Raw genomic sequence first — 14,545 nt, forward strand, 5'->3', positions numbered from 1 at the left:
TGCCCATTCATCTTTAGTGCTACTGGTTTCTGTCTATCACATGAATGGCACTGAGTGTGGCCCACTACACGCTACCAATCTGCATACTTCTTAATTTCGACTCCAGTTGCCAAGAGAAATATTTTTAGTTGAACACCTTTTCCAATGTCATAACAAGGCGAAGGAGAAGATACTGATTACTTCAAAAGATCATCACTGATTTGAAAGAAAACTGGTTTATGGCCAAATAGATGTTAAATAGGTTCTGTGTTTATTGCACCCATCCATCCAACTGCATCGTGGGTCAATGAAAGCTTCCGCTGGATAGGGCCTGCAGAACACCCTCCTGGACATTGCATATCAAATGAGTAACCCTTATTTAGTGTCTTATGATTTTGCAGGTGGTCATCAATAGTTGTTTGCACTTCATCATCTCCATATCTTGTTGCACCTGGGATAGGGGCTGGCTCAGTCATGTATTCAGGTAAGGTGGGACCGCTTCTTCTCTCATGTATGTTCTTGCAAATGAGGCCAGCATGGACTGGTCAACCTTATTGCCACCTGCAATGTCAGCTTCAGCAACTTCGAAGAACCCCACATACCTGTAAATTAGGACTGATTCACAGAGGCGTTGAGTTTCGGGTAAATTATTCTGGTTCCTTAGATGAAAATTGCAGTGCTGGAATGTGAATACATCAGAATGTGGTTCTGTATCCTGCTAGACACGTGTGGAGAAAGCAAAGGAGAGTTTGCTGACGTCAATCACATATAACCAAAAGAGGTAAGAAGTGTGGACCACGTGACCTTTCTGCAGGCTGTAACCCCTATTGTGACTGTTCTGAAATCTGTCCCTTTCTTCCCCAGACTATGTGGCTTTTTACGCAATTTTTCAAAGAAAGTCCTGTAAAATGCACCATTTTAACCCATTATTTAAACAATTTAAAGGAGGGAGAACCCTCCTAGACCATTTGTTTAATTCGGACTCCCTCACTGCACTCCATCGCTCCAGCATATTAAGTGCATTTAGACTCCTTCAGTTCAAAAATTCACCGGCTGCCACAGCAGGAAACCCCAACAAACAAGAAACAAAGGAGGCATTCTGCAAACAGTTCTACTTTATTAGCATCTATTGCGAGGTACAATGATTCATTGCGCAAACACACAAGGAATCAACCATTGGTAAAACTGTACAGAAGTGCTAGATGTATTCATGGATAGATGCTAGAGAGAGGAAACTAGATAATGATGGTCTGGCACATCTCCAAGAGCACTGGACCCCCTGGGAAGGGACAGGTCAGGAAGCCAGCACCCAGCTCTAATTCCAACCCAGATATAAACAGATTGAATGGGGGTGTCTGCCTATCAAATGTGAATTAAAAAGCTAAACACGGTCTGAAGTGAAAGTGACGCCCAAGTAATTTGAGAGGTTGCTGTCGTGTGTGGTCTGCTCTGTTTTCTGTCGGGAAGAAGCAATGTCTTGAACTCTCTTTGTAAATTCAAACAGGAAAAACGGGAGATTTCTAAATCTGTCATTTAACTAAAATTGACACCAAGAGGTTTTCAGAGGAGATGGAAGAAGAGCCACACTTTGGAAGGGCCACCAAAAGTGTCCTGTTTACCATTAACACCTTTACTGGCTTTAAGCAAACCGCCACATTCTGTGTAACCTTCAGTGTTGCCTCCACAAGGCCATGTTGACCTCGAGTTCCTGTGATTTGATAGAGTCTGAAAGGACTCCTAGATCGTCCAGTGTTGGCCTCATAAAAACATCCAGGGATGGTTAGAACAGCATCACTTGGCTGTGCACCCAATCACAACAGGATTCTGATTACAGTATGAGTCTGTCTCTCTAGTCTTACGCTACCCAAAAGAACGAAGAGAAACATGACAACACAACTGCAGGCCAACTAGCAAAATCACTCTTTCCACAATCACTGTCAACCGGGCTTTTGCTGATGCCATTCACCTAAGTTGAGCATGGGCTCACCCTTTGCCATTTGCCATCAACTGTGCTCTTTCCATGCTGACACCTCTATTTCTGATGCCACTTTTGACAACATGGCGGACCAACATACCATATTGGTTATAGTCAGTAGCAGGAACATCTGAACGGATCATAAATTGATACCCTTCCTTCTTAACCAAAACAGAACTAAGTGTTAGTCTAGCTTACCAGGCGCCCCACACTCCTCACCCACCAATGGGGTCTCCAAATCTCACACCTCATGCTGCACATCAACATCAAACCTGATGACTTTTAGAAATCAAATTAAGACTTTACCATTTACATTTTCTGGCCCTTCCGAATGGGTATCACGTCGCTAGCATGGACACCTGATGGATCTACTCAAGGAACAGGATCACCTTATATAGTAACACTAATTCTCCCACAGCTTGCCTACATATCTCTCCACGTCTGACAAAAAGCAAAGAACTGTCCACATCTCCAAAACCTGACCTGAAATAGAAGCCTGTATAATATCCACTGCTTCAAACTCAATGCCTCAATGACAGAAATCTTCCTCCTGGGCCCCACACACATTTTCCACAGTCTGGGAACCCTCTTCCCAGCACCCACCTTTTTCAAGGAACCAGATCACATTCAGAACATGGTTCCCAACCTCTGCCTGGGACTATGGGAGGGGCCTTCGTGCAAAATGGAATTGGCGGTGAAGATATCGTTCTTCCAGTTCATCGTAAATTCCCTCCTTCTTGTTAAAGGCAAAAACCATATGATAGCAATGACCATCATCAATGCACACTGACAGTGCGGCAATGCCTTTTACGCTGGATTGGCTGCATACAAAATGCCAAGAGCCCAAAGCCTCCACAAGAACCTGAGGCAGACTAATTTCATACCTAAAACATCATCTTTGGCATCAGACCCAGGACATGTCCAGGGGCTTCCAGTGGAATCTAGAATCAGCGTCAAGGTCTTCATTCTTTTGTTCAAATGCAAGAACCACACAAGCACAATCTACAAGAAAAGAATGCACAGTCACCTACCCACACCATCGCAAAAGCTTACAAACATTAACATCCTCGCAGTTCCAAGAGCCACAATCAGATACAATTCAGATGTGTTCTTCTCTCTGATCACTCCCACCTTCCGCCCCTTCCCAAGAGACCAAAGAACAGTCGAATACCTCATGCACTTCCAGGCAGCACTCAAGCCACTTTTTATAATGTTCTCGGGGAACCCCATAGCGCTGCTGCATGACCACCCTGCCTCAGGGACTGTTGACTATCAGTCCATGGCACTGAAGGGGATTCGTACCCCTCCTCAAATGAAGATTTCACCTCCCATGCCAAGCAAGTTACCTCCGCCTTCAGTTGTTGCCGTACCAGGAAGTGGCATATGTTGCAGTTCATGGAACACAAATACAGTCAAAAGAAATACACAGCTGAAATGAATCAACTCTTTCTGTGGTTATGCCTAACACTCTCTGCGAGCTCAGCAGTGCAATGGAGCTGCCCATGATTAATGAAGGGGAATTGTTAATTGGAACACCTAATATACCGGGGAGTGGGGTGACAGCCTATTTCTAGTTTGATTTGTAGTGTTAAGATCACATGATATTTAGCTGCCAAGCAGACCCTCAAAAACAAGCCAGCCTATTTGCTATCTTGATTGCAAGGTTGCACAAAGCAATGCTGGAAAACTTTACTGCAGACTATATGGCATATCTACGCCAACTTGCTGAGGATCGTCCTCTTTATTGTCCTATATTTTGCATTGGCACACTGTTAATGCCTGGTCCTCACAGACACCCTTCTGCACTGGTACTATGAGAACATCTCCATTTATCTCAAAGGGAAGGTCCCTCCAACTGATGACGTTGCCATTGAGGTGTTTGTTATTAAGGAAGACCTGCTGTATATCAGCGGGCAACAAGACATGATCCCACATATGCACATCACTTATTTCACCTTCAAATGATTGATTCTTGTCAAAGGAACCACCAAAAGAGTCATGCTCTTGCCCAATTATCACATTGAGAGGAGTTTGTATCGTGGCCCCTCGCTTCATGACTTTTCTGACTAGTGGTTTCCCATTGATCCATAGTTGAGTCACCCCACTTGAAGAATCCCAGGTGCTGCATATGTGCCTCCTCTCCGGTGTGTTTAGTGTGGCCGTAAAAACCATTTCTTTGCCATCTACATCGATGGCAATGGGTCTTTCTGGATACTTCGAGTGAAAGAGGAGGAACGCATTGGCTTTTGTTGGGTTTCTCACAGAAAGGAAGCTGTACTCCCGGGTCAGCTCTGTGAAAGCGCGCAGGCAGATGGTGAAACTCTTCAGCGGGACACTCAGTTCTTGCTTCAGGGTCACATAGTTGTCGATTGATACATTTGTGAAGAGAAACACCTGGCCATCCATGTCTGTGAAGAAAGACGAGAAACCTGAACATTAGATCCCAATAAAGAGAATCATATGTTACACATCAGGTGTCCAGGAGGTGTTCCCACATACTATGGGATTTATTTATTCTGTGTTTGGGGTAGTGCCGATGTGCCGCCATTAGGCCCTTTCAGGACGCTTTACAGCTATGGAGAGAGCACAAGAAGGAGGCGCACAGGAGCAATGAAAGAAAGGATGGAGTGAGTGAGATAAGGGGGAGCAGGAATGGGGGAGGGTAAAGGTGTATTTATGTTCTGTAATTTGCATAGCATCAATATGTAAATACCAGCCACTGCAGAGCACCTTGTGGCAATGCGTACATGTTAATGTTAATGTTAAAGGACATTTGTAGCGCGCACTATCACCACCGGAGTGGTCCCTTGGCCCTCTGGTGGCTCTGAAAGAGGAGGGGATGTTGAGTTAGTGGGAGGAAGCAGGAACAGTGCAAGAGAGCAGTGATGTGCTATTGGCGGCCCAACCATCGACTGCCATGAAGAAAATCAAAAAGCATAGCAGGATTCTGGATCCCAAGATGGGCGCAGCAGTCACAAAAAGGCCAAATCTGATTTATAGGAAACAAAGCGAGTGCTTTGAAACACTTACTTGTGGCTTGGCAAACAGCTCCCAGGATGCTGGTAAGGAGGAGAAAGCACAGAGCCATGTTCTCGCCTGTTTCTGAAACGTCAAGCAGAAACATAATTAATATCATTCCACAGGGCTAGGGCATGTAGATGTGTGTTACCAAGAGCACACATTGTAACATTGTTGCTAAACTTCCAGATTATAAAGAAAGGGTTAACAGGCTGAGTAATTTTAGAGCGCCCAACAGAAGAAACTGTTGCATTAGAGCACAGATAGGGAGAGATGGCATATGAGGAGGAACACAAAGCTTGAGGGGGTTGTTCTCTTTGGTTATTTGCCCAACCATCGACTGCCCATGGCCATGCTAATCCCTATGGCCATTCCCACCCAGTTCCTGTCCCGCCCCCCCCCACACCTAAAACACCCCCTCATGGAAACTCTTTCAGCTCGATTTACTCACACTTTACCATGAAGCATTGCACTCGAAGTGCCTGGCAGTGTTTCTCAAAGCAGTCTTCTGAGAGTTAATGACGTAATTGGGACTGTAAACACGCTACTGGTGTAATTAAAATGTCTGAACCAGGTCTGCCTTCAGCCACTTGATTTATAAGCACTATGTGTGTCACTCGCCAAAGTCGCATTAAAAACCAGCATTGGTAAAGCCAACAGTTTGAGCTTGTGTATAAGTATAAAGCATTTGCAAGGCACTGCTGTTAGATGCCCAGGAACTAGCATCATTTTGCACCTACTACCATCAATGGGCAGTTAATACCACTACGGCAGTGCCTGGCAAGTGCCTTTCCCATGACTACACAAAAAGCCAAAACTGTTGGCATTGCCAATGCTTGTTATCGTATTGTCCCAGTGACTGCGCTGTGGGATAGGAAATCAAGAGGGTGGCAGGTAGGATATTATTTGCAATAATAAAACAATATTTGATGCAGGGCCTAAGAACTGTCTGGCCTGAACTAAGAATCACAACTAGCAAAGGAACCTTTAAGATGGATGTACACGAATCTGACATGATTAGATGGGGAAGTTTTTCATTGGATGATCCCCCAATGCAAAGAAAAAGTTGAATAAAGGTCGACCAATGTTAGTCGACCAAATTACACTATAAAAAGCTAGCCTGTAAAACATGTGGGATCCTTAAAATGACTTCCCGATCATTTGAGACCTGGTCAAACTGAGCACTTTAACAACTATTATGTTGCTTTTGACGTTTGCATTAGTCAACATTGTTGTCACTGGCATAACGGGGGCTCCAGCACCCCCTCCGGTGCGGGGGTCTCTACCACCACATGTCCTGGGAGGGGGCCCCCTTGGACTAAAAAATAAAAAAGTGTTATTTCTTTGGACACTCAGCCCTCATAAAGGCATTATTTCTGTTACAGCATACCAGAAATAATTTCTTTATGAAGGCAGAGGGACTACAAAAAGAAGCTATTTATTTTTGAAGTTCGAGGGCTGTTCCCACCCCATGACATGGAAGCCTCTAGGCAGAAGACCTCCATGTCATGGGGTGGGGGTGCTCTATGGCTTCAAAAATAAATAGTTTCTTTTTGAAGTCACTCTGCCTTCAGAAGGACATTATTTCCATTACGGTTCGGAAATAATTTCTTTATGAAGTTGGAGTGACTTCAAAAAGAACCATTTCTTTTTGAAGTAATAGAGCTCCCCTCAACCCCATGATGTGTGTTTATGAGAGTGTATGGTGAAAGGGTGCACACTTAAATGTATGTGTGCGGCCTGACTTAGTGTATGGTGCAAGGGTACGCAATTAAATGTATGGGTGGGTGGGTGTGCGTGTCGAGTTTATAGTGAAAGGGTGCACACTTAAATGTATAGGTGGCAACCTGTGTGAGTGTATGGTGAAAGGGTGCACACTTAAATGTATAGGTGGCTGCCTGGGTGTGCCTGTAAGGTTGAAATGCTGCACACTTAAATGTATGGGTGGCTGCCAGGGTGTGCCTGTATGGTGAAAGGGTATACGTTTAAATATATGGGTGGCTGTGTGTGCTTTTGTGTGTATGCTGAATGGTGTGTGTGATTGCGTTCAGCGACGCAAAGAAACCTACATATCAGGGAGGTGCTAACCCTTGATATGTTGCGAGAGGTGCTAACTTCACGGGCGGTGGGGGAGGGGCAAACTTATTTTTGTGGGACATCTAACTTCTTTATGCATTCTAATGAGACTACTCGAGTGCAGCTTCAATGTTACAAGCAGTTAACTCTCTCCTTTAAGTCTAAAAGCACCCGCTTATGGACTGCTGTGAGAATAATCAGTCTCCTGTCCCCTCTCTACCCTTCCAATCACTTCCCTGGCATGCAAGTACTAAACCCACATCAAGATTTCAATTGCCTAAAGAATTATGCATTTTAATGCAGGTACTAACAGTGAAATGCTTTACGTTAGTATGGCTGGGCCTTTGTTAACAGCGAAAACCAGGCACCGTTTAACATCTGTTTCCTGTTCGGCAACGGCTCTGTAGGTCAGCCAGGTCGAGTCAACATAGCCCAAAATGTCAAGGTGGGGGTGGGAAGGCAGAGGGCTGAATCCCAGCCAGCTCAATGGTGTTGCACCACTACTTGTGTTTAATCCCTTAGTTAATTATTGGTAATCTTCATTACTCATAGCACTATTCTTCCTCATCCCAGTACTTGTGTATGAGGCACTTTGACTTATACACAAGTACTGGGATGAGGTAGAGAGACATGGAGGTAATGCCTGACCTAGCTACCTGTAATCTTCATTACTCCTAGACCTGCTCTTCCTCATCCCAGTACTTACCTATGAGGCAAGGAGCCTCATATGTAAGCACTGGGACAAGGAAAAGGGACGTGGGGTAATTTTGGGCCAAGAAGCTGATTTTAGGGGTTGGGGCAAGGAGTAGGAGGGAGAGGGGCTGTGTGGGGGAGATTGGGAGGGGTGGTTGGGATGTGGATTGTGTGATAAATCATAATGGTCATCCATGTCCAGGCTAAATAGGCTTGCTATGTGGTATTAGTGTTTAGAGAGGAATTTTGATAAAGCCAGTCTAGTCATTTTTAGTTTGGCTTGACATTTTTTTAACTGGGCATCTCTGATAAAGCAGTCCTGCTTAGTGTAATTACCTGGCTAGACTGGCATTTGCATGCTGCCAATCTAGACACTTCTTACTGTAGCATTGTATATTTTTCTGGGCATTTGCATTTTGTTGCAACCAGTCTAGTTATGTCTAAATGTGGCCTGGCATGCTTTACTGTAATATGTTATTACATGTCTAGACTGGTCTACATTCTTCAGCCAGTTGGACATGTTTTCATAGTGGCATGGCATTTTTAATAGCAAAGAATTATATTAATTAAAGCATTAATGTTCCTGTGCACTGTTGGTGACTTGCATGTATTGGTTTTTTAGATTGGTGTTAGCCTACAAATAAATTGCAAACGCTCTGGCCTTTTCGCCAATTGTTTTCAGATAGTGTGCTGTATATAATTCATTTAATTTCATACAGCTTTTATTCGACATTTTGTCATTAGCCAGAAAAAACACGTTATCACAATCAAATTTAAAAAAAGGAAAAAGAGAAAGATGTGGTAGACATACTACAATGGTTAATACGTCATATTTAGCATATTAGCATACCATCATTTTAGCAGAGAGTGAATAAAATGGGAAACAATATTCTAAAAACAATACAACTATTAAAATCTGATCTTTCCAAAATGCAATGCAATATAAGAAACAGGCTGTCCAGGAAAGACCAAAGTAAACAATACCACTTCCTAGCATTATGCCCAGTCCTAAAGGAGTGTGCAAAATTTGCAAAGTTGCACTAGTTAATGTATTAACAGCATCGTCAGGATGCAAAGGGCAAAGGAGTGTCCAAAATTGTGCCCAATCCTGGCAGAACGTGCAAAACATTGCAAAAAAGTGCATTGAACAAGGTGTTAGCAGCATTATCAAAGTACAAAGTCATTAAAGTGTATATGAGATTTCATAAATAATAAGCTCGATATTAACATGATCATGTGTTAGTTCCCGAATTCTTCAGCTTTCAATATTCTTGCTCTTATACGCCATGCTTGATGGATGATGCTTTCTACAAAAACACTACATGTATGTCGCTGCTTCACCTAAAGAGCATTAAGGCTTCACTTGTTCGGCGTATGCCATGAGCATTACATATTGTCTTTAGGAACTTGCACCTGGCCACTCGATACCCTTGACAGAAGAACAAGAAATGGCCAATAGATTCCTTACCAAGACCACACACCAAACATAAATCATTTCCAGCAGGTTCACACTTTTTGGTAGAGTAATCCAGGTTCAATTGAGAAAACTCGAATTTCACATATAAAATACGTGCCAGAGGGTGGTTGACCAGATCTAGATATTTCTCAAACCCCAGGACCGGCTTGCTGGCCAAATATGTAGCTCCCATGGCCAGCTCGCTGCTGGCATTTATCAATTCAACCTCAGCTATATCCCGTGAGGTTCTTTTCACTTTTTCCATATCACCCATGGTGATGCTCCACGGATTATCCCACAGATTTCCCATATTCCTATCCTCCAGGGATCTTTTAACATGTATTAACCAGGGTAGGGATCTGCCACCCTCAGTTCCCAGCATGTATGTTAGGGCCTCACGATAGATTTTCAGTTCGGGTGTTAGCCATAATCTGAGCCAATAAGATACTGGTCTGAGGGTGGCATCACTTTAGATTTCCCTAAGGCCCAATTCCAAGTAGATAGGTTTACCCGGATACGTTGTTGGCAGCCCAAGCAGCCTTTTCAAAAAGCGTCTTTCGGCCAGGCCCAATTTGTTACTGATCAAATGGCCCCATAGCTCTGCCCCTTACAGGGCAGCCGGTTTGTCCTGTGCTACATACATGTTGTGGGCTGGGGAAATGGCACCCTGGCCATATGTAGTGAAAAATGTCCATATTGCCCCCCCCTTTATTTTTCCAATGTTATACTGGATCTAAACGTCGACAGGGCATGGCCTGAGCTCATGTAGAGTGAACGTACGCTGTTGGAGCTCCCGCCGATAATCCTGATAACAGATCCTACATATAGAAATTACCGGCATAATATGCACTTCTGAAACACTGAACAATGTGTGCACATGGAGGACCGGGCTGCTTGTCAAAGACGCTGCGGAACGGCACTGCTGAAGCCCGAAAACCCGCCTTGGAATATCACAGCTGGAACCAAGATGGCAGCTAGACCCGGTCTCCCCAGATAGAAGCGCCAGGCTCAGACCATCTGGGACCCCTGTCCAGCTGTGGTTGAAGGTTGAATGGGCAGGGCTTTCTTAGGAATGCCACTTTCCCTGTTACCTGCTGTGCCCCTCCGAGGTCTCCTGCTTGGTCCACCATGTCGTCTGTGCAAGCTGGTGCTTTCCTTCTGGTGATGGGAACTGGACAGTGGTACTTTGGTCCTCGCTGCATTCCCTTAACTTTTTACTGTGGGCAGCGTTGCTTGCCTCCTGTCCGGGTGGCCTATGGCGGGGTGTGGGCCTGGGCGGGTCTATGGGTGGGTAAGCCCTGCTGTTGACGCAGTAGTATTTTAGTAGCGGCACATGGCCATTAGCGTTCAGCTGCTGATGTGACCCCCTTGGTGTGAACTATTTGTCTTTGGTGTACCTTTTTTTGCGTTCCTTATCTTCTGCCCCTGCCCCTCGGTCATTTTGTGTGGATCGTATCTTTCTATTATTATTATTTTACTTTTATTTCAGTCCTTCTATTTTGCTGCACCGCGAGAGGACCCTCGATTCCTTGACCATCTTCCGCTCCGCTTTGACGTGGTAAAACAAGCAGGCACACAGGCGGTCTTGCTGGGAGGCTGTTATTGGCGGAAGACCTGCTGCTTCTTGTCGATGGGCGGGATCGCCATCACCGGGAGGCAGACTGCACACTGCGTAGCCGCCGGCACAGCGCGTGGCTATGAGCTGTGGAGAGCGAGCAGACTGGCTTGCGAAGGATGTCGGTTACCGGCAAGTGGGTTTCTCTTTAGCCCACAGTGAAAGACGGCTGCTGGGATGGCACACCACATGGAGAGCTAGCGGACCGGCTCACTGCTGGTATTCGTTTGTTTCTCTGCTCTAGTTTCTTTTATCCTCGTCACCAGTTCTTATCTGTTAGTGCATGTGCATATATATATATATATATATATATATATATATATATATATTACATGGCCACGGTAGTGGCCATGTAGTTATGGTTAAGTTGGTGTTTCCATAGGAAGAGCACTTTTTGGGCGGCTTATAACTTCGCTCTCCCAGGACGGATCCTCACCAAACTTTACTAAAAAAGTATTTGGGTCACTCTGAATTTTTTGTGAAAGTTTAATGAGGATTCGTCCAGGGGGGCAAAGTTATAGGGGGGGTCCCAAAACTTTTTTTTTTCCCATAGACTGAATGGGGAAAAAAATTTGCTCGCGTCTACAGCCCAAACCGCTGGACGGATTTCCACCAAATTTGGACCAGGAGCAGCGGCTTGGTCCCAAAAGCATGCTTTTGCAAATTTGGTGAAAATCCGTCCAGTAGTTTTTTTTTTAAATGACCAAAAAGTAGGTAAAAAAAAATTTGTGATATCTGTGTTCGGTCTGCGGACGGACTTCCCTGTTTGCTCCGCGGACAGTGTCCCGATTGGCCAATCGGCTTGCATGATGTTCGCGGACATGCAACGTGTTCGCTGATTGGACGGCGTGGAGCGTGAAGCACATCAGATTTTCGGTAGCGCCACGCCATCTTGGATTCACTGTCGTCCGCGGACAGCGCGGTGAAACTTTGTTCAAAATGTGTATTTAGTAGAGTGTGTTGGTGTGTAGGAGTGTTTGGGGAGGGTGGGAGTGTATGAGATAGGATGAAAGTTGTGTTTTTTATGTGTTAGACATTCTTTTTGTGTTCAATTTGTCTGCGGACATCACGGGTGTTCTGAAATGTTCTAAATAAACTGAATGGGGGGTGTTCTGAGGACTCAATATGTGTCCGTTTTGTTCGCAAGCAAACTGAAACTGTTCTAAGAACACTCCCAGTGTCCTGAAATGTTCGCAAATAAACAAAATGGGGGTGTCCTGAGGACGCTGTCCGTATTGTTTGTTGTCAAGTTGAATATGTTCTAAGAACACTCGCGGTGTCCTGAATTGCTCACAAATACACAAAATGGGGGTGTTCTGAAGACTTTGTCGAACACTCGCTGTGTCCTGAAATGTTCGCAAATATGAATGGGGTTGTGGCTGACAAGTTGAATGTGTTCTAAGAACACTCACGGTGTCCTGAAATGTTCGCAAATGAACAAAATGGGGGTGTCCTGAGGACGCTGTCCGTATTGTTCTCTGTCAAGTTGAATGTGTTCTAAGAACACTCGCAGTGTCCTGAACTGTTTGCAAATAAACAAAATGGGGGTGTCCTGAGGATGCTGTCCGTATTGTTCTCTGTCAAGTTGAATGTGTTCTTAGAACACTCATGGTGTCCTGAAATGTTCGCAAATAAACGAAATGGGGGTGTTCTGAGGACACTGTCCGTATTGTTCGTTTTAAGTTGAATGCGTTCTAAGAACACTCGCGGTGTCCTGAAATGTTCTCAAATAAACAAGATGGTGGTGTTCTGAAGACGCTTCTAAAAACACTTGCGGTGTCCGGGGAATGTTCGTAGGGGGTGTCCTGAGGACGCTGTCCGTATTGTTCTCTGTCAAGTTGAATGTGTTCTAAGAACACTTGCGGTGTCCTGAAATGTTCGCAAATAAACAAAATAGAGGTGTTCTGAAGACGTTTCTAAGAACACTCCCGGTGTCCTGGAATGTTCGTAGGGGGTGTCCTGAAGGCGTAGTCTGTACTGTTCGCTGGCAAGTTGAATGTGTTCTAAGAACACTCACAGTGTCCTGAAATGTTCACAAATAAACAAAATGGGGGTGTCCTGAGGACGCTGTCCATATTGTTCTCTGTCAAGTTGAATGTGTTCTTAGAACACTAATGGTGTCCTGAAATGTTCGCAAATAAACGAAATGGGGGTGTTCTGAGGACAATGTCCGTATTGTTCGTTGTCAAGTTGAATGTGTTCTAAGAACACTCGCGGTTTCCTGAAATGTTCGCAAATAAACAAGATGGTGGTGTTCTGAAGACACTTCTAAGAACACTCGCAGTGTCCGGGGAATGTTCGTAGGGGGTGTCCTGAGGATGCTGTCCGTATTGTTCTCTGTCAAGTTGAATGTGTTCTAAGAACACTCGCAGTGTCCTGAAATGTTCGCAAATAAACAAAATGGAGGTGTTCTGAAGACGTTTCTAAGAACACTCCCGGTGTCCTGGAATGTTCGTAGGGGGTGTCCTTAAGGCGTAGTCCGTATTGTTCACTGGCAAGTTGAATGTGTTCTAAGAACACTCGCAGTGTCCTGAAATGTTCGCAAATAAACAAAATGGGGGTGTCCTGAGGACGCTGTCCGTATTGTTCTCTGTCAAGTTGAATGTGTTCTTAGAACACTCATGGTGTCCTGAAATGGTCGCAAATAAACTAAATGGGGGTGTTCTGAGGACACTGTCCGTATTGTTTGTTGTCAAGTTGAACGTGTTCTAAGAAAACTCGCGGTGTCCTGAAATGTTTGCAAATAAACAAGATGGTGGTGTTCTGAAGACGCTTCTAAGAACACTCGCGGTGTCCGGGGAATGTTCGTAGGGGGTGTCCTGAGGACGCTGTCCGTATTGTTCTCTGTCAAGTTGAATTTGTTCTAAGAACACCTGCGGTGTCCTTAAATGTTCGCAAATAAACAAAATGGAGGTGTTCTGAAGACGTTTCTAAGAACACTCCCGGTGTCCTGGAATGTTCGTAGGGGGTGTCCTGAAGGCGTAGTCCGTATTGTTCGCTGGCAAGTTGAATGTGTTCTAAGAACACTCGCAGTGTCCTGAAATGTTCGCAAATAAACAGAATGGGGGTGTCCTGAGGACGCTGTCCGTATTGTTCTCTGTCAAGTTGAATGTGTTCTAAGAACACTAACGGTGTCCTGAAATGTTTGCAAATAAACAAGATGGTGGTGTTCTGAAGACGCTTCTAAGAACACTTGCGGTGTCCGGGGAATGTTCGTAGGGGGTGTCCTGAGGACGCTGTCCGTATTGTTCTCTGTCAAGTTGAATTTGTTCTAAGAACACTCGCGGTGTCCTGAAATGTTCGCAAATAAACAAAATAGAGGTGTTCTGAAGACGTTTCTAAGAACACTCCCGGTGTCCTGGAATGTTCATAGGGGGTGTCCTGAAGGCGTAGTCCGTATTGTTCGCTGGCAAGTTGAATGTGTTCTTAGAACACTCGCAGTGTCCTGAAATGTTCGCAAATAAACAAAATGGGGGTGTCCTGAGGACGCTGTCCGTATTGTTCTATGTCAAGTTGAATGTGTTCTTAGAACACTCATGGTGTCCTGAAATGTTCGCAAATAAACGAAATGGGGGTGTTCTGAGGACACTGTCCGTATTGTTCGTTGTCAAGTTGAATGTGTTCTAAGAACACTCACGGTATCCTGAAATGTTTGCAAATAAACAAGATGGTGGTGTTCTGAAGACGCTTCTAAGAACACTTGCGGTGTCTGGGGAATGTTCGTAGGGGGTGT

General features: G+C 44.7%; 1 protein-coding gene across 1 annotated transcript in view; it reads right to left on the reverse strand.

Annotated features, from left to right (window-relative positions):
* Positions 1–1,076: 1,076 nt before the first annotated feature.
* The window catches only part of LOC138577494 (C-reactive protein-like), a 70,774-nt gene continuing 57,305 nt past the window's right edge, over positions 1,077–14,545 (reverse strand). Inside the window, exons 2-3 of the mRNA XM_069649630.1 lie at positions 4,985–5,056; positions 1,077–4,362 (exon numbers count right to left, since the gene is read on the reverse strand). Coding sequence (XP_069505731.1) covers positions 3,704–4,362; positions 4,985–5,042 — 717 coding nt within the window. The 5' untranslated portion in view covers positions 5,043–5,056 and the 3' untranslated portion in view covers positions 1,077–3,703. The remainder of the gene's footprint in view (positions 4,363–4,984; positions 5,057–14,545) is intronic.

This window comes from Ambystoma mexicanum, chromosome 1p, assembly GCF_040938575.1.
Source record: "Ambystoma mexicanum isolate Mex_15411 chromosome 1p, UKY_AmexF1_1, whole genome shotgun sequence".
Taxonomy (NCBI): Eukaryota; Metazoa; Chordata; class Amphibia; order Caudata; family Ambystomatidae; genus Ambystoma; species Ambystoma mexicanum.